At 43.1% G+C, this 22,444-nt stretch overlaps 2 protein-coding genes across 2 annotated transcripts; both read right to left on the bottom strand.

Moving 5' to 3' along the window:
- Positions 1–8,496: 8,496 nt before the first annotated feature.
- Positions 8,497–10,896, bottom strand: LOC308153817 (protocadherin gamma-A12-like; the record flags this gene model as incomplete). Its single annotated transcript, XM_080527005.1, has 1 exon — positions 8,497–10,896. One exon carries the CDS (start codon positions 10,894–10,896, stop codon positions 8,497–8,499), a length of 2,400 nt encoding a protein of 799 aa, XP_080383131.1.
- Positions 10,897–12,128: 1,232 nt separating this feature from the next.
- Positions 12,129–21,835, bottom strand: LOC308153816 (protocadherin gamma-A11-like; the record flags this gene model as incomplete). Its single annotated transcript, XM_080527004.1, has 2 exons — positions 12,129–14,322; positions 21,663–21,835. 2 exons carry the CDS (start codon positions 21,833–21,835, stop codon positions 12,129–12,131), a joined length of 2,367 nt encoding a protein of 788 aa, XP_080383130.1.
- Between the last annotated feature and the right edge of the window lie 609 nt (positions 21,836–22,444).

The raw sequence follows: 22,444 nt of genomic DNA, 5'->3' as shown, positions 1-22,444 counted from the left end.
CCATTCCTCTGGTGGTAGCGAGTTTCCCATCCATTCCTGAACCTGATGGTACACTCTGAAGCTGTGAAGCATGGCAGACGACCATGTTGGTGGCAAGTTGCAAGGGTGGATAGCCGTTTTGCTGTCAGTCACTTTAGTATAGAAACTTTTCAGCCTGAGGTCATTGAGAGAATCCATTTCGGCACCTTTGTAGATTAGTATTAGTATATTGGTATATTAGTTCATTGCCCTTTCCCCTGCAGCAGCAATTTCTTCCTTGGTAGCAGATTGTTTTTGAAAAATGCTGGCCTGTACTCTGAATGAGTCGTTTTCGCTAACCAGACACAGAGATACCCCTTTCCCAACCCCAAAGAGTCTGGATGTTGTATCACAGCCAAGCATGGCATGCGCGAATAAGATGTTGTTGCAAACAACCTGTAACTTGATGATCAATATGGACAACTTCTTCTTTGTTCAGTTTGACTGTGGATTTGAAATCCATGGTGACTGCATGTGCTTTCCTCTTGAAGGTATATTCTGTCACCTTTTTCCCTACCATGTCTTTTAAGACCCTTCTACCAACCTCTTTTGAATGGTCCACATTCACCGCATTATGGGCTGTCACACCAGTGATTAGGTGCAGAAGGTGTTCATACCCGGCAAACGGATTTTGTGACTCCAACAATTGAAGTATTTTGATAGTGTCAGCGTTGTCTCGTGCCTATCTTGATGCAGAAAAGTCCTTGTGCTGTTCACTAGTTTCATAGTTTACCCCTGTCACTTCTTTCATTGCATTGTTGATTTCAGATGTTGCAGGGTTGGAAAGAACCCAGACCAAACGTTGTGTTTCAGACATACTCCTTCCCTGTGTCAGTCCTCCGGTTGTTTTCATACTTCGCATGAGGGCTTGTTCTATTACAAGGTTGGGGGATAGTCCGGCCCAGTATTCATTTGATCTACGAACAACTTGCAGACCATCTTCCTGAAATCGTTTGTAAACTTGGGGATGTGTGTCTTCTAGTTGGTGCATTTTCTGGAGGTATATGGTCAATGATTTTACATACAAGTTATGTCCTTGAATGGCATCATGTCTGTCAGGGTATCAAGGTGCTGATCCCAATTTCCAGTTCTCTCCGATCCAATGAATGCACAGACTAGGTAGATCATCTCCATGTACTGTAGCCACAATGCTGCTGCCGGTCATCTACCATGGTTGTCTTCTCTGCCCCCAAACGCTGAGCTATGATCTGGAGTAGTGCACTTGATAGTCCACAGCATAGTTTGCTTTGTTTGGGACAGGCAGTTTGACATGAAAAGTTTTCGCTGCCAGTAGGGTGTTCAGTGCTCCATCAACCAGGAAATGACCTCATATGGCCCTGGCAACTGCTTTTCCTTCGAGCATTTTGGGCACCGTATTTGGTGTGTACACTAGGCCCCCAGACTTCTGTACATATGGAACAATGTTAATGCGTCCGACATCTGTTAGGTCCTTTGCTGTCAACTTGATACGTGGAATTTGAATTTTCTTTATTAGGATTAAACCCCTTGAGATGCACCATCTCGTTTTCGAGGGGGTCCTAACATAAATGACAAACATTACATTACAACAGAAGCAGACAGGTAACAGTACAGTTTACAATACAACACACAGACAATAGACAACAAACAACAAAAAACACGAAAACACACACAAATAAAAATAATGAAAAACATTTCAACCACAAAACAGCTAGTAAACAGAGGGAGATTGGATCTAGAATACAAAGAATGAATACACATTATGTGATATAAGAAATTTCATAAAGGAATCAAGTAACGTAAGTAACAGCTTCAATGAAAACAAGAACATTGCAACTCAAAGTGGGAGGATAGGGCGTTTTTAAACCTACCTAAAGATGAAATTGATCTAATGTCTGGAGGCAGGTTATTCCAGTCTACTGGGCCTTTGAACATAAAAGCTCTTTTCCCTACTGTTTTCTTTGCATGGGGGACAGAAAAGTAAAGCTGCGAGGAGTGCCTAAATTGATAATTTGAAATAAAAGGAACAAGATACTGTTTTAAATAATAAGGATAGTTTAAATAAATACATTTAAATAGAATTTGAAGCCAGTGAATGTGTCGTCTAATATTTATGGATGGTAATTTGAGTGCTTGATACATTGTACAGTGGTGAGTATGAAAGGGACAGCCAAGGACAAATCTGCACATTCTATTGTAAGCAGTGTTGAGAGGAGCCAGGTCAGATTTTGAAGCAGTTTGGTATACCACATCACAGTAGTCCAGAATTGGGAATATAAATTGGGTTACCAGTTTTTTTCGGACATTGTGTGTAAAGCAGTTCCGAGAGCGATATAGGACACTGTTCAGTTTATGTAGGCAACTGATTTATGAAAACATTGTCTGGCGTCACATTTGGCAAATAAGTGGGTGTTGGGGTAGTTTTACCCCTAATACAGGTATAAGACTTAAGAATATCCTCTGAAAAAGTGTTTTATTGGAAAGATTGACCCCCAAAACATAGGAAAAGACACCAAATATGTTGGATAGGTATACATAGGCCCTCCAATATTAACACCATTTTACCCAGATGGCGTCACTCTAAAACATTGTTTAACCTCTTTTGACCTTGAAAAAAGTATGATCCAATAAATTAATCAAGTAAGACTTTTAATATATGATGCAGGAGGGTATTAGGAACAATACAAACTATGAAACATTACTATTGCAATTTCTCCTGGGTTGGGCCTTTTTTTTAGTTAGATTGACTGGACTAAATGACATCTGTCCGGTTCTCGTACCTCATGAAGAGCCATGCAGTTAGCATCCAGTTATAGGACTACTGTAGTGCGTGAATGCTGAAACAGAGCATATCTATAGTTCATCATACCCAGGGAGCTTGAAGGTTTATTTCGTAATGTTGAATAGTCTTGTAATAATCTATGGCTCCAGTTAACCTACTCTTCCCAGTATTGGAATCTATATAAAACACGGGTGGGGTACCCTCCTCCATAATGTGTGGAGGAATAAGTAGCATTGCCAATATACCCTTGGTCTCCATCAATTGCGTTTCAATTGACAGATGTACTACAAGTATATTAATATAAAGTAAGTGAAAGACCTACATAAATAGATGTTAGTAGCAGCCACAGTGTCAGAGAAAGGTAACAAACGTGTGGATGGGGATGCGTGGAAGCAGGCCCTGTAAGGTTGAGGGGCAGCTAGGGCTATGGTAGGCTGGACTGGATCCCATAGCCTTTTACCATAGACTGTAATGGAGTCTTAAAGTGATCTACTACTGGATGTGACAATGAAAGAAGAGAACCTGGAAGCAAATATGTCAATATATACAGTATATTGGCAACTGTCCTTAAACATCATTAGACGACAGCCTGTGAAGTCTGTTGCCGAGTGGGTTAGAGATTCCATATCCCTGAGCAACGGGCATGGTGATGCTGGATCCTCTACCACCACTGGAGGGCAACAAGCTCCCACAAGCAGAGACATACTGTCATTCTACTGATGAGTGACTGTGGGTCTCACTGTCGCTATGCTGTATATGATTGAGTAAACAAACCAGCTAAGGAAGCACTGCGCTCACTGGTCTCCTTCCAGTATGAGCACAATGTCACCATGGTAACAGCTGGTACTGTCAGCACCACACATATGGTTAGGACACACTCAATCACTGACTGACTGACTTGACTCTCTGTCTCACTCTCACACACACACACACACACACACACACACACACACTCACACACACACACACACACACACACACACACAGACACAGACACACACATACACATGAATGAATGAATGAATGAATGGTCTTTATTGTCATTAATATAGTACAGGTACCATACAACGAAATTTGTGAGGGGGGGCTCCCCTGGTGCTAGGAAAAAAATACTAAAAACAAGAAGGGAAAAGAGCTGGTTTACATAAATAAAGGCTATATACACTATCCACTATACTATACTATACAAATAAAACACTGTGCTGTACTCTATGCTATGCTATAAATATCCTAACATTTCCTATTTCTGAACCTTATGTGCACGAGGGTTGTCATATTGCACATAGTGTTATTGCACATTCATTTAAAGTGTCGCAGTTTGCAGGTTTGAAATGTTCACAGTTGTGTTTCAGTATTGCACTTGATTACAATCTAGTAGCTGCCATCAAATTGTCTACACACACACACACACACACACACACACACACACACACACACACACAGACACACACAGACACACAGACACACACACACACACACACACACACACACACACACACACACACAATGCAAAGTGTTATGAATATGTATACATATAATTATATACACATAAAATCCAGGGCACATGCTGCCACTGAAAGGTTCTATACAATAAAAAAGTAATATTATAATAAACCACACATAGTCTCACAGACACACGTGTGGTCCAGCGGTCCCTAGAAAAATGTCAGATATGATTTCATGATCCAATCTGACCTACATCTGAGATCAAATAATGGCACGTATCGAGCCACCGCAGCAGCACAAACCCTAGAAATCTAAATGATATGAATAACACTCCCCACTCATCCGAAAGCGACATCAGGTGTGTTTATCCACCATGTGGACAGGCCCTGGACAGGTTGCATTTCAGTAGGTCACAGGTGTGCCTGCTGGCAATGAGCACCGAAACAGCTGACTGCACCAGTCGCGCTACGCTACAGAGAGAAGCATCAGCATGTGTGTTGCTGCAGACCACAACACCCCCCCCACCCCGCCTTTTGACTGCATTATTCAGTTGGTGGCTCCGCATCAGGAGGCGACAGTGTTATGAATATTAATGCAGAGGAAAGAAGGATAGATAGAAGTACGCCCAGTGAAGGCACCGAAGGGGCTGTTTGTGAAAACCTCACGACTGATGTCAATGCAAAGCATCTTTCACATGAGAGGTCAGTCTGATGTTTTAGAGCTATAACTGTATTTACAAAGATAAGACTCAATAGTTGCTATTTTTTCTTGGTTTGGTTGGATAATCATCTGTTCTTGTCTTTAAACATAATGAGAAAGAGAGAGAGAGAATGAGGGAGACAGAGAGAGAGACAGAGAGAGAGACAGACAGAGGCAGAGACACAGACACAGAGAGAGACAGAGACACAGACACAGAGAGAGACAGAGAGAGGGAGACAGAGAGAGGGAGACAGAGAGAGAGAGAGAGAGAGAGAGAGAGACAGACAGAGGCAGAGACACAGACACAGAGAGAGGCAGAGAGAGGGAGACAGAGAGAGAGAGATACAGAGCAGGAGAGAGAGCAACCTATTGTGTGATAGTTAGGACGTGTCATCCAGATTACCGCTTCTTTTTTCATTATTTTGTGAAATGACAGTGGATGCTTTGAGAGAGTAGGCAGTGTATGTGAGGAAAAAGAAAACCTTTCTTACCTGTCAGCCATGTAGACAAGGTCCATTCAGGGGGAGGCCAAGCAAGGAGAGAGGGAAGGGGGAAACAAGAGTTAACAAGACACTCAAATGAATACAACTCAGCACAACATTGTACAGTGGTCCATGTTACAGCAGGGCACTGACTGAACACAATTCCGTTGAGGAATTCTCTGTGTCTTTAATGGTATTCTGTGACATCACAGACTAGTTTGTGACATCACTGTTACAAACTAGTCTAGGAGGTTTGTTATTTGGCCGTATAAACACTAGTCCTAACCTGGAGTGCAGGATAGTTGAAAAGATGAGGAATGAACAGAAAAGGTGGTCTGGTTTTCTAAGAAGAAATTTCTCATTATTCTTAGAAAACCAGACCACCTTTTCTGTTAGCTATAACAGTATGGCTGTTACAGCTTACCAAAACGGTACACAGCTCCGTCTGAGCTGCCTTGAGCGGCGTGATCGCGTTTTTGGTTGGTTGGTCCGGTAACAGAAACTAAACTGGTTTAATAACAAAGAGTCTGTGGGTTTTCCTGTGGATTACTGTAGGGGCATTGGCATTCCGCTTGTCCTTCCACACATCTCTGGAAGCACACCTGAACTTTATTCAGGCAGGCAACTGGTTGATGAAAACACTGGCTGGTGACATAGGGGGTGCGCAAGTTGCAGTCAGCTGTCTCAGGGACATTGCACTGGCTTTGCTGACAGTCTTCGGATCAACTTATGTGAGCAGATATTCTCACACATGTAGAGCGTGCTGAGCCTCTCCCGCAGCCGTTTGACAACTGACCACTCCGAAGCTTGTGTGATACTTAAAGTGACCAAGTACCACCTCCAGATAATGGAGCTGAGCAAAGGAAAACAGGGCCAGGGATCACAAAGACTGTTAGGCCTGTTTATTTAGAATACATGGCTTTGTGCTGAAAAAATGTGTTTATGTTGTGGTTGGAATAAAATTGCAGGGGGGTATTCCATCAACATCGCTAAAGGAAAAATGCAGGCTTATTTTTGGTAAGATTTATCAAAATAAGCCTGGAGTTTTAGACAAATCTCACAAGATTTATCTGAATAAGCCTGGCTTTTCCAATGTTGATGGAATACCCTCCAGGTAAACCTGTTTGGTTTGGTTTGATGTCGAGTCATAATTAATGTTGATATTGTGGTTGGCACACTGATTAACAAGAACATTTAAAAATGGCACTTCATATCAAAAAGGTTGCCTACCCCTGCTCTAGAGAGTCCGGAATCTGTCGTTCCCCAAGCCCATTTTCCGAGCAGGTTGTCGGGAGAGTCAATTGACAATTGACAATTGATTGACTCTTAACACACCTCACACCACAGGATTTTGTTATAGGAAAATGTTAAGATCCATCTGATAATCTGGCGTTTTCTGTCGTTTTCTGTCGTTTTCAGACATCCGAAAATCGCCCTGAAAATCCTTATGTGTGTACCCCGCATAACACACACACATACACACACACACACACACATACACACACACACACACACACACACACACTTCGTATCAGACATATTTAACCATACTGTTTCCTGCACAGTATACAATTACCATGGTCCAGACATGACTAAAGGAAAGCAAATAATACATAGGGGATTTCCAATGCTGCCTATGATTCATCTGTTTCTCTTCTCTCATGGCTGAAATGTGGAACACCAGTGAGCCTGGAGCCTGAACACGAGCACACATGGGTTCACAAGGGAGTCATTCCAATGACAACCTGTCTACTCTGATCTGTATTCTCTCTCTCTCTCTCTCTCTCTCTCTCTCTCTCTCATTCACACACACACACACACACACACACACACACACACACACCTTTCTGACCACTAGGCTACTGCCACCCCATGCTTAAATGATGTAAGTGAGTGTGAACCAGAGATTGAGGACCATAATCAAGGCTAACCTGTCCTATACTGGTAATCCATCGCTTAACCCTGAGTTGGTCAGGTTGAGCACAGCTGTGGAGGTGTTATGGACACACAGTGTTCTCCCAGTCGAACCCACAAGGATGGTCAGAGGGAGACACTAGCCCACCCTAGATTCTGTCAGAGCCAATGCCTATCAACATCTAAGGTTTTACAATATTAGATAGTTGGTAATGATAAAAAAGAGAGCTATGGACACGCACACGCACATGTACACACACACGCACATGTACACACACGCACACGCACACACACACACACACACACGTGCACACACACGCACACACAAACACACACACAAGCACACGCAAACGCACGCACACACACACACGCACACACACACACACGCACACACACACACACACACACATGCCTGTATTGTGAGAACATTGGATTGTTTCAAACCAGAAACGAAACTGAGGCAATAAAAGAGCGAGACTAAGCAAATAATTATAGTACTCCAACTTGTTATGAACAAATAAAAGAAGAAAAAGTAGCAAACAAAACAATAGGCTTGCATTTTACTTATAAAGAAAAATGTATTCCAATATCCAAAATAACAACGCCACACTGCTCTAATAGAACGTAGTTAGCGAAATAGGAGGGTATCAATCACAACAACCACATCAAAAACTAGGTCATCAAAAAGGTACAAGTATATGTATACCTAAATAACGTGAAGCTTATGTATAGGCTTTCCAAGAATTCGAACTCTGAAAAACCTTTGTTGGCATGAAAAGAATAATCGCAGCATTCTTCGACATACACATGAAAAGTCAATACATGAGACCTGATGGACAAGATGAAACGTTTTAAAATAGATGCAATTATTAACCATATCCTGTTAAGCTTATTTGGTCTACGAAGTAATGATAGGACAAGAAAAAGTTATTCAAGAGATGTGAATACAAACAAATAGTTACCATAATGCATGAGGAGAGAGGGGCATTTCAGCACCATAGACAGCGACACCCAACATGACACCCAGCAGCACTTTGAAACCAAGGTCTTTCCCCTGTCCCAGGATATACTTGTCTCTACTCCCCAGCCCATAGCTGCTGTGTTGACATATATTCTACACATATTATATGTTATCTAAGCATCACTGTATTTGCAGCAGTATTCAAATGCCTCAATTTAAAGCATGATGCCTACCTCTGGGGACCCATCGGCCTCACCAAAAACGTCAACAAAGTCAGTTGGAGTTTTTCTCAGAGTCTGGTCAGCCAGCAGAGTGTTGTCATTGTAAGAACTGACGAACTTGAAGTCACTAGTTCTAGAACCCGTCGTCAGGTACGCGTCATAATTGCTGCGGAGGGTTCCCGTGCCATCCACCTCTGCGTAGTTGGGAGGGAGATACGCGCTGGGGATGGCGACCGCTCCGTCAAACAACAGTCTGGGCTTTCTCCTGCGACAAAACCTCACGGCCATGATGACAATAATGAACGTTAGGAAAAAGGTAGAGACGGACACCAGGGCGATGATCAGATACGAGGTCAGTTTGGAGTTGTTCTCATCATAAGACTTATCCTTCAGTTCTGGTACTTCAGCCAAGTTGTCAGAAATAAGTAAATACATGGCACAAGTCGCAGAGAGAGAGGGCTGTCCGTTATCTTTCACTGACACAATGAGGTTCTGTTTCATGGTGTCAGATTCAGAAATGTCCCGCTGTGTCCTGATCTCTCCGCTGTAGAGACCAATAGTGAAAAGTCCCGGATCAGTGGATTTGACTATATGATAGGACAGCCAGGCATTCTGACCGGAGTCCGCGTCCACCGCTATCACCTTGGAAACCAAAGAGCCCCCGTGGGCAGCTTTGGGGACCAGCTCGGTCATGAAGGAGTTCCCCTCCGGGGCGGGGTATAGTATCTGAGGAGAGTTGTCATTCACATCCGTTATGAAGACACTAACGGTCACGTTGCTGCTGAGAGGAGGAGAACCGTTGTCTCTGGCCATGACGTGGACTTTAAAACTCCTGAACTGTTCATAATCAAACGACCTGACAGCGTGGATCACCCCTGTGTCTCCGTTAACTGATAAATACGAGGACACCGGAGCACCGTTCACCTCACCTGGTAAGAGAGAGTAAATCACCGTGCCGTTTTGTCTCCAGTCAGGGTCTCGAGCAGTAACGGAGCACAAGGAAGAGCCAGGTTTGTTATTTTCAATCACGTGGGCACTATAGGACTGTTCCTCAAACACAGGTGGGTTGTCGTTGACGTCAGCTACAGATAACTGAACAGTTTTAGAGGAGGACAGAGGCGGAGAGCCCTCGTCGGTGGCGGTGATTGTAATGTTGTAATCAGACACTAGTTCTCGGTCCAGTTCGCCCGTGGTCACCAGAGAATAGTAGTTTTTGATGGATGGCACAAGCTTAAAAGGAACGTTTTGCTGAATGGAGCAGCGGACCTGTCGGTTATTCTCAGAGTCTCTATCCTGCACGTTAATGATGCCCACCTCTGTACCAGGTGACGCGTTCTCAGGTATGGGGTTGGTCAGAGATTTTAGATATATCTCAGGGGCGTTGTCATTAATATCAGTAATATCAATAATAACTTTTGAATTAGAGGATTGACCATAACCATCTTTACCCTCTATTCGCAACTCATAATTTGATTTGTCCTCGAAATCTATTGGTCCAATCACATTAATTTCTCCACTTGTCTTGTCAAGTGAAAACACTTTTCTAGCCCTGTCTGAAATTCGACTGAATTCATAGGAAACCTCCCCATTCACCCCCTCATCAGCATCCGTAGCACTGACTGTAACCACTACAGTGTCTAAGGGAGAGTTTTCAGGCAGACTGGCTTTATAGACGGCCTGGCTAAACACTGGAGCATTATCGTTAGCGTCCAGTACAGTGACGTGAATGACTACAGTACCTGATCTCTGCGGAGTGCCACCATCAGTTGCAATAAGCAATAAACTCAAATCCTGCTTTTCTTCACGATCTAGCTCTTTGTCTAAAATCAGCTCAACATTATTTCCGCCATCCATATTTTGAACACCCAGCAAAAAATTGGCATTTCTCTGTAATGTGTAGCGTTGTACTGCGTTTTGACCCATATCTGCGTCATGGGCCTCGTTAACACGGTAGCGAGCACCTTTGACAGCCGACTCGCTTATTTCCAATTTGATGGAATCTTTCGGGAAAATGGGCGAATTATCATTGACATCCTCAATCATGAGTGATATACGATGCAATTCCAACGGGCCTTCCAGGACCAACTCGAATTTAAGCATACAGGAAACCTTCTCTCCACAGAGCTCCTCTCTGTCTATCCTCTCCGCAACAATCAAATCCCCGGTACTCAGATTAATCTCACAATAACGATTTATTTTCCCGTCGGTGTCAATGCGAGCCTTCCGAGCGGACTGTCTATTCGCCTCCAGACCGAGATCCTTGGCTATGTTTCCAATAACTGATCCGCGTTTCATCTCCTCCGGAAAAGAATAGCTCACGTCTCCATAGGCGTAGTGCAGCATAACAAGGAAGAAAGAAAGGGAGCTTTGCAGCGCGAATCCTTTGTGTCCCATCGTTAAATCAAAGCAACCAGGGGCTACAGTAGCCTATCATCTATTGTGTGGTGGATCTGGTCGAATAAATATTCCTCGAAAAATACGTTGTTTGACCAGAAGATACACAAAAAGCTACACAGCATATACGGCTGATACCGCGCCTCCACGGTTTTCTGCGGCATAAGGAAAAACCTCAGCCTTGTATTCTTCAACACCAGTGGATAGAGAGGTGTATATTCAACCGAGGCTGGTGAACAGTGACACCGTGAGTATATCAGACGTTATACTAATGTTACTATAACTGATATTTTTCTAAACGTGCAGTATGACTGGAAACAATTAGCGGACCATAATTCATACAAAGAAAAAAGCGCCTTGAAATCACTTCAGACAACAACACTATTAGGAATAAACCCTTCTCATAACTACTATTATTCTCTAGTAAGAGAGCGGAACTGCATTAGCCTAAGTAGAGGAAAGGGAAACATCTGCATACTCGTGTTAAACGAATCTTAAAAGCACGAAACAACATTTCAGTCAACACAACAGATCGTCATCTGAAACATGTGAATCAAACATTTTGTGCGCCGAGGAAACAGTTCCCCCAGTGTGAACTCTCATTCTTATTTAAAGCATTCAACAGCATGAATTACGACACTATAATCACGAGTATTCCGTCTACGTAATAGCCCTTCTAAATGCAACTGTTGTGTCCAACACAATCTCACAATCAAACCTCCTCAGACCACGCACGTCTCCCATATAACACTTTAAGACCTCAGAAGTTTTGAGGTAAATTATTGTGCGGATGAAGCACAACTGTCAAAACACAATATTTAGTCTGCAATACAACATAATCAATATCTGCAACGAGGCTCTGCTGGCAGGTGAAAGGATCAAACTCAACTTTCATCATGTGAAATACATAATTGACAACTCTAAATTGAAATAAAATCAAAACAAATCTGATTGAGAAACAAACAACAAAGTAAAAAAATGAAAAAGATTAATAACTGATTCCTGAAAGTGGGTCTAAAAATAACCTCACCCACTGGGGTTTCAGAACCCCTTTACTGAAACAATTAGGCTACTTGTTTTTACGCATCAATGAAAGTGCACACATTACGCAGTGTGCTTGTGAAGTAGCCTACCCTATTAGTAGCCTAATGTAGGTGTTAAGTACACATAGAATAACATTTAATATAAATAACACATGGACGAAATAAACTCATTAATGACAAATGGCCTTTTCAGTAAATGCCTACCTCTGGGGATCCCTCGGAATCGTTAAGTTCTTCAGCGAAGTCAGTTGGAGTTTTTCTCAGAGTCTGGTCAGCGAGCAGAGTGTTGTCATTGTAAGAACTGACGAACTTGAAGTCACTAGTTCTAGAACCCGTCGTCAGGTACGCGTCATAATTGTAAGTGCTGCGGAGGGTTCCCGTGCCATCCACCTCTGCGTAGTTGGGAGGGAGATACGCGCTGGGGATGGCGACCGCTCCGTCAAACAACAGTCTGGGCTTTCTCCTGCGGCAAAACCTCACGGCCATGATGACAATAATGAACGTTAGGAAAAAGGTAGAGACGGACACCAGCGCGATGATCAAATAAGAGGTCAGTTTGGAGTTGTTCTCATCATAAGACTTATCCTTCAGTTCTGGCACTTCAGCCAAGTGGTCAGAAATAAGTAAATACATGGCACAGGTCGCAGACAGAGAGGGCTGTCCGTTATCTTTCACTGACACAATAAGGTTCTGTTTCATGGTGTCAGATTCAGAAATGTCCCGCTGTGTCCTGATCTCTCCGCTGTGGAGACCAATAGTGAAAAGTCCCGGATCAGTGGATTTGACTATATGATAGGACAGCCAGGCGTTCTGACCGGAGTCCGCGTCCACCGCTATCACCTTGGAAACCAGAGAGCCCCCGTGGGCAGCTTTGGGGACCAGCTCGGTCATGAAGGAGTTCCCCTCCGGGGCGGGGTATAGTATCTGAGGAGAGTTGTCATTCACATCCGTTATGAAGACACTGACGGTCACGTTGCTGCTGAGAGGAGGAGAACCGTTGTCTCTGGCCATGACGTGGACTTTAAAACTCCTGAACTGTTCGTAATCAAACGACCTGACAGCGTGGATGACCCCCGTGTCTCCGTTAACTGATAAATACGAGGACACCGGAGCACCGTTCACCTCACCGGGTAAGAGAGAGTATATAACGGTACCGTTTTGTCGCCAGTCAGGGTCTCGAGCAGTAACGGAACACACGGAGGAGCCGGGGTTGTTATTTTCAGTCACGTGGGCACTATAGGACTGTTCCTCAAACACAGGTGGGTTGTCGTTGACGTCAGCTACAGATAACTGAACAGTTTTAGAGGAGGTCAGAGGCGGAGAGCCCTCGTCGGTGGCGGTGATTGTAATGTTGTAATCAGACACCAGTTCTCGGTCCAGTTCGCCCGTGGTCACCAGAGAATAGTAGTTTTTGATGGATGGCACGAGCTTAAAAGGAACGGTTTGCTGAATGGAGCAGCGGACCTGTCGGTTATTCTCAGAGTCTCTATCCTGCACGTTAATGATGCCCACCTCTGTACCAGGCGACGCGTTCTCGGGTATGGGGTTGGTCAGAGATTTTAGATTTATCACAGGGGCGTTGTCATTTATGTCTGTGATATCAATAATTAGTTTGGCAGATGATGCTAACCCTAAACCATCTTTCGCTTTGATACGCAGTTCATATGACGAAACCGCTTCAAAGTCGATTGTGCCAACAACTGTAATTTCTCCTGATTTACGGTCGATTGTAAATATTTTCTTCACATCTTCTGAAATGTGACCAAAGTCATAAGTAACATCTCCATTCACCCCCTCATCTGCATCCGTAGCGCTCACTGTAACCACTACAGTGTCTAAAGGAGAGTTTTCAGGCAGACTGGCTTTATAGACGGCCTGGCTAAACACTGGAACATTATCGTTAGCGTCCAGTACAGTGACGTGGATGACTACAGTACCTGATCTCTGCGGAGTGCCACCATCCATCGCTGTGAGCAATAATTTAATGTCCTGCTTTTGTTCACGATCGAGCTCTTTCTCTAGGACAAGCTGAACAGTATTACTATTATCAACATTTAATTCGAAATGATCATTCCTTTGTAAAGTATAGCTCTGAACAGAGTGTTGTCCTATGTCCGCGTCATGGGCCTCATCCAATAGGAAACGAGCGCCCTTCACTGCCGATTCACTGATTTCTATATTTGTCATATCGTCGTTAAACTGGGGAGAGTTGTCATTTATATCTTGCACATGAAGACTAATACGGTGTAGCTCTAATGGATTCTCCAACACAAGTTCTTGTTTTAAAACGCACGCAGCCTTTTCGCCACAAAGCCCCTCTCTGTCAATCCGTTCGGCCACAACCAAATCCCCGGTACTCAGGTTAATGTCACAATAACGGTTGCTGTTCCCTTCGGTATCAATTCGAGCCTTACGAGCTGAGAGTATGCTCGCCTCCAGCCCGAGATCCTTGGCTATATTTCCAATCACAGATCCGCGTTTCAGCTCCTCCGGAACAGAATAGCTCACGTCTCCATAGACGGAGTGCAGCGCAAGAAGAAAGAAAGCAAAGCCGCATCTTTGCAGTCCGAATCCTTTGTGTCCCATCGTTGTCACGCGATGATACATACACCCTATACTTGATAGGATACGATATGATCAATGTAATGTTTAGATGTTGTTTGTCTGATCGGATAATCCACAAGTCACAACACAATGCTACGTCTAATGCGTCCGTCTCCCTCTTTTCTGCAGTCCGGTATAAGACCTCAAATTGTTATTCGTCAACACCGGTGGGTGGAGAAGACGGCATTCCACCTCAGCTGGTTAACAGCGACACAGTGAGTACCCAGAAAAAAGTACATAGGCTATGTTTAGCTACATTTTCTAAATGTATTGGACACATCTGTTGGCCCTCGCTTTACGCAGAGAACCACATAAAACCACATTGAAACCACTTGAGAGAAGAAACACTACATCAAATGTAACTTTCTTTCTCAAAAGCCTAAGTGGCATATACTGATGAAAAACCAGTATAAAGTTACAGAAAACGAGGCAGGGGCAACTATATATGTAATTCTTATAAATACAAATAAATTACAGTGATGTACTCAAATTAGGTGATACAATTATGAAATAAAGGTTCCTCCAAGATCTTCAAAGTTTCTCTACGAACCTTAGGGTTCAACTTTTCGGTTAATTGAAGAACTTCCCGAGGCTCGTGGGGTTCTTTGGGGAACTTTTAAATGAGGATGGAAAAGGACCGTTGCAGCAAATATTAGCCTGTCAGTTTGGTTATGTATTATTTCCAGATTTTTTCAAACGTAATCGACCCGCAAAATTACCCAGATATTTTCAGATAGGAAACGTATTTAATGTCATGTCTGACAGTTTAGGCTATATGCCGTTCGAGCAGTGATAGTTTGTAACCTAATTATGTATTTAAAAAATGTAGACCTCTAGCTACATTGTATTTCGTTTCGAGTACCCCCTTACTTGTTATTATCGTCAGCCTAAGGGCTGTAACATCGTTGAACACACTCCCGGAATAAATGGTCATTCTTCCAATGTGTTCTATACTGTGTTTTAGCAGGCAGGCCGGCGTATAACTTAATAAATAAACTAAATAAATAAATGAACTAAAATTAAATTAAAAGAGGTAAACTTCTCATTCGTATGAAAGAGGCTTATAATTTATAGGGTTTTGTTGAAAATCATTTGCATGCAGTTTATTACACCAATTATCTTTCTTTTGTGTGAATAACCTATGGCTGTCGTGCGTGGGCCACTATAGTTACTTTCAGCTGAATAAAATATAATCTGTCCAACAAGTAAATGTTGTAGTAATATAGAGCACGATATTTTCAACAAGTCTCTCTTAGCAGGTGTGACATTCACCAACAAACAAATGAAAACATTTAATGAACTTATGGAACTTAATGGAAACCAAATCAAGTTACACCTCCTGAAATAAAAAATGTTAAGGGTAAAGACATTATTTCTTATAGAGCAAAAAAAGTAAATCGTAATGCTTGAAAGAGGGTTTTCATTAGACTTCTCATATCCGCAAAATGAACGTAACAATGACATTACCCAGTCTAATGTGTAGCGATGAACACGCTGTTGTTGCAGGTAGCATTTCACAGTATAATGCATCAACTCCGTAGCATGCTAGTCTCATGGATTTCATGCGTTTGGTGTAGCAGGACTGTTAGGTAGCCTATAGCATGAGTTGTTACGACCACTGTAGCAATTGCATTGGCATGGAAATTAGCTAAAATTCCCATGCTTATTTTATTATTGATTTTGTATTTTGCTGCAATGCCAGTGTTGAATGAACCTGAACCCAATAATTGTCCTCTGTGTTTTACTCTACCCGTACATGAATGTAATAAAAGCAATTCTGAAATGGTAGAGCACTCGCTAGCGGGATCGATGCCCGCATTCTCCAATCTTTCTTTTGAGGGAGACCTAACATGCTACTGCGTTATTGGTCAGCATGGAGATCAGTAGGCATATTCTATTGTCATTAACGATAGCCACGCATGATGTGTGTCAAAGCATTGGTTCACAGTAAATGCTTGGATATGGAGTGGGACTTTCTCTGAACCTAAAGATTCATCGTATGTCTGATGTCGACACTCCATGGAAATAATCCTAAATAGTCATCAGTCAGGGCCACAGATGTACAGTATATGTGGATGGTGAATGTTGAAGGTCTACATCTAGACTTGATGAGGGACTAGAGTTACTTAAACCAAGGAGTTAACGCAGTGGTTATTTCAAGATGGCTGCAGCGGGGCATGGCACACACTTAAAAAGGACTGGCCAGTACGGGTATCGAACCCGTGACCCTTGCGTTATTAGCACAACAATTCATTAAAAAATCATGCTCCCTTCCCCAAACACCTTCTAAAATGTCTCTTTCCCCACATACATCCTAATCATCCCCACATCCCTTCTCACCAGAGCCATAAACACTTCCCACACATCCACTACCCTCTTTTGAGCCACATTCCTTCCACATTGAGCCACATTCCTTCTCACCCTGACCGCTCTAACCAACTGAGCTAACCGGCAATGGGCTCAAGTATGATGGGCTCATTTTGATAACCGAGACGGGGTATACCATGTTCTTGAGATCATTTTAGCCTTGACGTAGAAAGGGGAATTAACTCAAATGGTAGAGCACACCCTTAACATGCGAAAAATAGCAGGATAGATAGTACTGATAGAGCCAATACAAGTTCACCAAACTTCCCAAAGAAAGGGGTTTCAACACCACTGCACACGTCAATGCACCAATGACGCAGTATGCCTGGATGGTTTCTATTGCATCTTTCGTCCCTATATAGAGAATAACTAAAACTAAAATATAACTACAACAGCTGTTGACGTATGGGACCGCAGTCTAATGTCTATTAGAGATGAACGTGCTGGTATAGCAGGTAGCATTTCACAGTATAAGGTATCTAATCTGTAACATGTTACTCTCACGGACGTGGATTTTATGCGTTTGGTGTAGCAGGACTATTAGGTATAACATGAGTTGTTGAGTAGGCTACACAGTAGTTGTATTAGAAGGGGAATTAGCTGAACCAACAAACTTTAAGTCACTAGTTCTAGAACCCGTCGTCAGGTAAGGTTCTGTTTCATGGTGTCAGATTCATAAATGTCCCACTGTGTCCGCTCCTCACCTTCCCATTCCTCAGTATCCTGTATATCATCCTTGTCTTTACACCTCCCATTTTCATTTTGACATCCCCCTCACCTATAAAGAACTCTCTTCTCTCCCCTTCCTCCTCCACTTCCCTATCCACCATTGCCCTCCACTACACTGGCATCCCCTCTTTAATCCTTTTTAACATATTTCTCGCTTCCCCCTCCCACATCTCATCTCTAATTGCAGGCATAATTCATACACCAAATCCCTCGCCTTTCCCAACCCAGCCCTCATCATTACCCTGTCATACAATTCCTTCCCCTCATACCTTATCCTTGGGTTTAAAAACACTGGTTGCTTCCACACATGTCTCACATTTTCACATTCATAAGACACCCATGGTAGAAACTCTCCCCACGCCTACAATATTTCCCTGTAGAAAGGTGCTACTCCCTCCAACATCTCCTTCTTCATCTTCATATACACCCCACTCTCCCCACACCTTCCACACTTACTGATGGCCTCAGCCAGGAATATTTCCCATCACAACATTACAACCCGTAATCTGAGGAACTAGGCCTACATAGAAAAACTTCGGACATAGGCGGCCACAACACTGTGTCTTGACCCTTACATCCAACTACCCAATCTCCAGGAAATTAGGCGTTCAGCACCACGGACAGCGACATCTGGGCAAACGTTTACCACGGAATGTAATATCTGAAATCCAAACACTTCTCAATGCATCTCTTGTTGATGGAGGCTAACTCCATCAGATGTCAACCCATCATCCCTATCATAACAAAGGTAGGCTTGCCGTATTCATTTAAAAACACTTTAGAGACTTGCGTATGACAACGTTTCAAACATATTTAGTAATATAGAGGACAACGTTTTCAACAAGTCTCTGTTAGCAGGTGTGACATTCATCACCACATTGAAAACATGTAATGAGCTTAGAAGGGAAACCAAATCAACAAGGACGTTACACAGTCGAGTGTATCAGAGTTCAACGCGCTGGTGGTGCAGGTAACATTAAATATAATATAATATATCAACTCCTTAACACACTAGTCTCACGATTGTGGACTAATTTAAATATTATTTATCTGATGTTGTTGATTAATGGTGGATGTTGAAGGTCAATATCTAGACATGATGATGGACATAAGGTTCAGAGATAGGAAATGTTAGAATAGGTATAGCATAGCATAGAGTATAGCACAGTGTTTTATTTGTATAGTATAGTATAGTGGATAGTGTACATAGCCTTTATTTATGTAAACCAGCTCTTTTCCCTTCTTGTTTTTAGTTTTTTTCCAAGCACCAGGGGAGCCCCCCCTCCCAAATTTCGTTGTATGGTACCTGTACTATATCAATGACAATAAAGACCATTCATTCATTCATTCATTCATTCATAACAGCCACTTTAGACAAGAGTTATCGCAGTGGTTATTTCAACATCGCTGCAGGAGGGCATGGGAACGGGTGTACCATGCGTTCTTGAGATCACATAAGCTGTGGTGTAGGAAGTTGAATTAACTCGAAGGGGAATTAACTCAATTGGTAGTCTTTTTTGTTTTGAGGGACTCAAATCATTGGTCTTTACATAATGTGGAGTTAAATGTGTAGGTTGTTCCAACAAATTTCACAGATACCCTTTAAAAGGTATACAAACTATGTGGTCATGTTATCGGTAGCCTATAGTTGTACGCTATATATAATGTTAATACAACTTTTGATCTGTAAGTGTGTTTGCTCATCCTGGTGGAATATTTGTAAGCAGCTGAAGGCAGCTCACCTCTCAGCAATGTCAAACACTTATTAAATGAAATTGTAGTCATTGTAAAGTTATCTTGACACGTTGAGACTGAAAAGCTTAACAGTAAATGCCTACCTCTGGGGACCCCTCGGACTCGTCAGGCTCTTCAGCGAAGTCAGTGGGAGTTTTTCTCAGAGTCTGGTCAGCGAGCAGAGTGTTGTCATTGTAAGAACTGAGGAACTTGAAGTCACTAGTTCTAGAACCAGTCGTCAGGTACGCGTCATAATTGTAAGTGCTGCGGAGGGTTCCCGTGCCATCCACCTCTGCGTAGTTGGGAGGGAGATACGCGCTGGGGATGGCGACCGCTCCGTCAAACAACAGTCTAGGCTTTCTCCTGTGGCAAAATCTCACGGCCATGATGACAATAATGAACGTTAGGAAAAAGGTAGAGACGGACACCAGCGCGATGATCAGATACGAGGTCAGTTTGGAGTTGTTCTCATCATAAGACTTATCCTTCAGTTCTGGCACTTCAGCCAAGTTGTCAGAAATAAGTAAATACATGGCACAGGTCGCAGACAGAGAGGGCTGTCCGTTATCTTTCACTGACACAATAAGGTTCTGTTTCATGGTGTCAGATTCAGAAATGTCCCGCTGTGTCCTGATCTCTCCGCTGTAGAGACCAATAGTGAAAAGTCCCGGATCAGTGGATTTCACTATATGATAGGACAGCCAGGCGTTCTGACCGGAGTCCGCGTCCACCGCTATCACCTTGGAAACCAGAGAGCCCCCGTGGGCAGCTTTGGGGACCAGCTCGGTCATGAAGGAGTTCCCCTCCGGGGCGGGGTATAGTATCTGAGGAGAGTTGTCATTCACATCCGTTATGAAGACACTAACGGTCACGTTGCTGCTGAGAGGAGGAGAACCGTTGTCTCTGGCCATGACGTGGACTTTAAAACTCCTGAACTGTTCATAATCAAACGACCTGACAGCGTGGATCACCCCCGTGTCTCCGTTAACTGATAAATACGAGGACACCGGAGCACCGTTCAACTCACCTGGTAAGAGAGAGTAAATCACCGTGCCGTTTTGTCTCCAGTCAGGGTCTCGAGCTGTAACGGAGCACACGGAGGAGCCAGGGTTGTTATTTTCAGTCACGTGGGCACCATAGGACTGTTCCTCAAACACAGGTGGGTTGTCGTTGACGTCAGCTACAGATAACTGAACAGTTTTCGAGGAGGACAGAGGTGGAGAGCCCTCGTCGGTGGCGGTGATTGTAATGTTGTAATCAGATACTAGTTCTCGGTCCAGTTCGCCCGTAGTCACCAGAGAATAGTAGTTTTTGATGGATGGCACGAGCTTAAAAGGAACGTTTTGCTGAATGGAGCAGCGGACCTGTCGGTTATTCTCAGAGTCTCTATCCTGCACGTTAATGATGCCCACCTCTGTACCAGGCGGCGCGTTCTCAGGTATGGGGTTGGTCAGAGATTTTAGTTTTATCACAGGAGCGTTGTCATTTATATCAATAATGTCTATGACAACTTTAGTGTCCGTGGAGAGACCGTAGCCATCTTTTCCCTCTACAAACATTTCATATTTGAATTCATCTTCATGATCTAACTCACCAATTACTGTTATTTCTCCAGTTTTCTGATCTATTGAAAACATTTTCCTTGCTTTATCAGACATTCGACTGAACTCATAAGTCACTTCACCATTAGCTCCCTCGTCTGGATCCGTAGCGCTCACGGTAAGAACTAAGGTATTTGAATTGGAGTTTTCAGGCAGACTGGCCTTATAGACGGCCTGACTAAACACTGGAGCATTATCGTTAGAGTCCAGTACAGTGACGTGTATGACGACAGTACCTGATCTCTGCGGACTACCCCCGTCTAAAGCTGTGATCAATACATTCAATTCCTGCTGCTCTTCACGATCTAACTCTTTCTCCAACACTAACTCTCCGTATTTGCTTCCAGCAGAAGTTGTTTGAACACTCAAAACAAAATGGTTATTCATTTGTAATGTGTAGCTCTGAACTGCATTTTTTCCTACATCCGCGTCATGTGCAGCGTTCACACGATAGCGAGCGCCTTTGACCGCAGATTCACGGATTTCCAGTTTCATTATGTCTTTCGGGAAAATAGGTGCATTATCGTTAATATCCTGGATTTGAAGCAATATACGATGCAATTCTAATGGACTCTCGAGGACCAACTCGAGTTTAAGTATGCATGCAACCGTTTCTCCACAGAGCTCCTCTCTATTAATCCTTTCGGCAATAATCAAATCCCCGGTGCTCAGATTAATGTCACAATACCGTTTACCGTTCCCCTCGATATCAATACGAGCCTTACGAGCGGAGAGTCTGGTCGCCTCCACCCCGAGATCCTTGGCTATATTTCCAATCACAGATCCGCGTTTCATCTCCTCCGGAAAAGAATAGCTCACGTCTCCATAGACGGAGTGAAGCATAACAAGGAAGAAAACCATGCCGCATATTTGCAGCGCGAATCCTTTGTGTCCCATCCTACAATAAAGACTCTATATAATATCTCCAGTATGCTTGTTCTTAGTCGATGTATGAAAATATTCCAACGAAGAATATGTGATTTGACCAGAAAATACACAACAAGCAGCACAATGTACTGCTGATATATCTCCGCGTCCACGGTTTTTCTGCAGTAGAAGCTTTGTATTCGGCAACATCAATGGGTGTGTGTATGTTGCACCTTAGCTGGTGAACAGCGACACCAGGAGTTAATATCCGACATTATACTCATTTATTAAATGTGCATGATTGGAAACAATTGTTGGACCACGCTTTATGCGTCACACTCGTACTCTGAGAGAGCGACACTGGATTAAGTAAAAGGAAAGGGCAAACATAACATCCCCGTGTAAACGTAAGAATGCAACATTTCAGTCAACACAACAGAACTGAAACTTCAAACATTTTGTGTGGTCAGGAAACAGTGGTGACAGTGTTCATGAAGTGCATTAAATATATCTGATGTGTTTATATCTGAGAATCTTTTCAATAGTCCCTTTTCGCTCAAATTATGTTCAACTATCATGTTATTTTTACACTTAGACTATAAT

The sequence above is a fragment of the Nansenia antarctica genome (genome assembly GCF_963989245.1).
Source record: "Nansenia antarctica genome assembly, chromosome: 3".
NCBI classification, from domain to species: domain Eukaryota; kingdom Metazoa; phylum Chordata; class Actinopteri; order Argentiniformes; family Microstomatidae; genus Nansenia; species Nansenia antarctica.
Note: the sequence above shows the minus strand (reverse complement) of the source record. Positions and strands in the feature narration are given on the sequence as shown.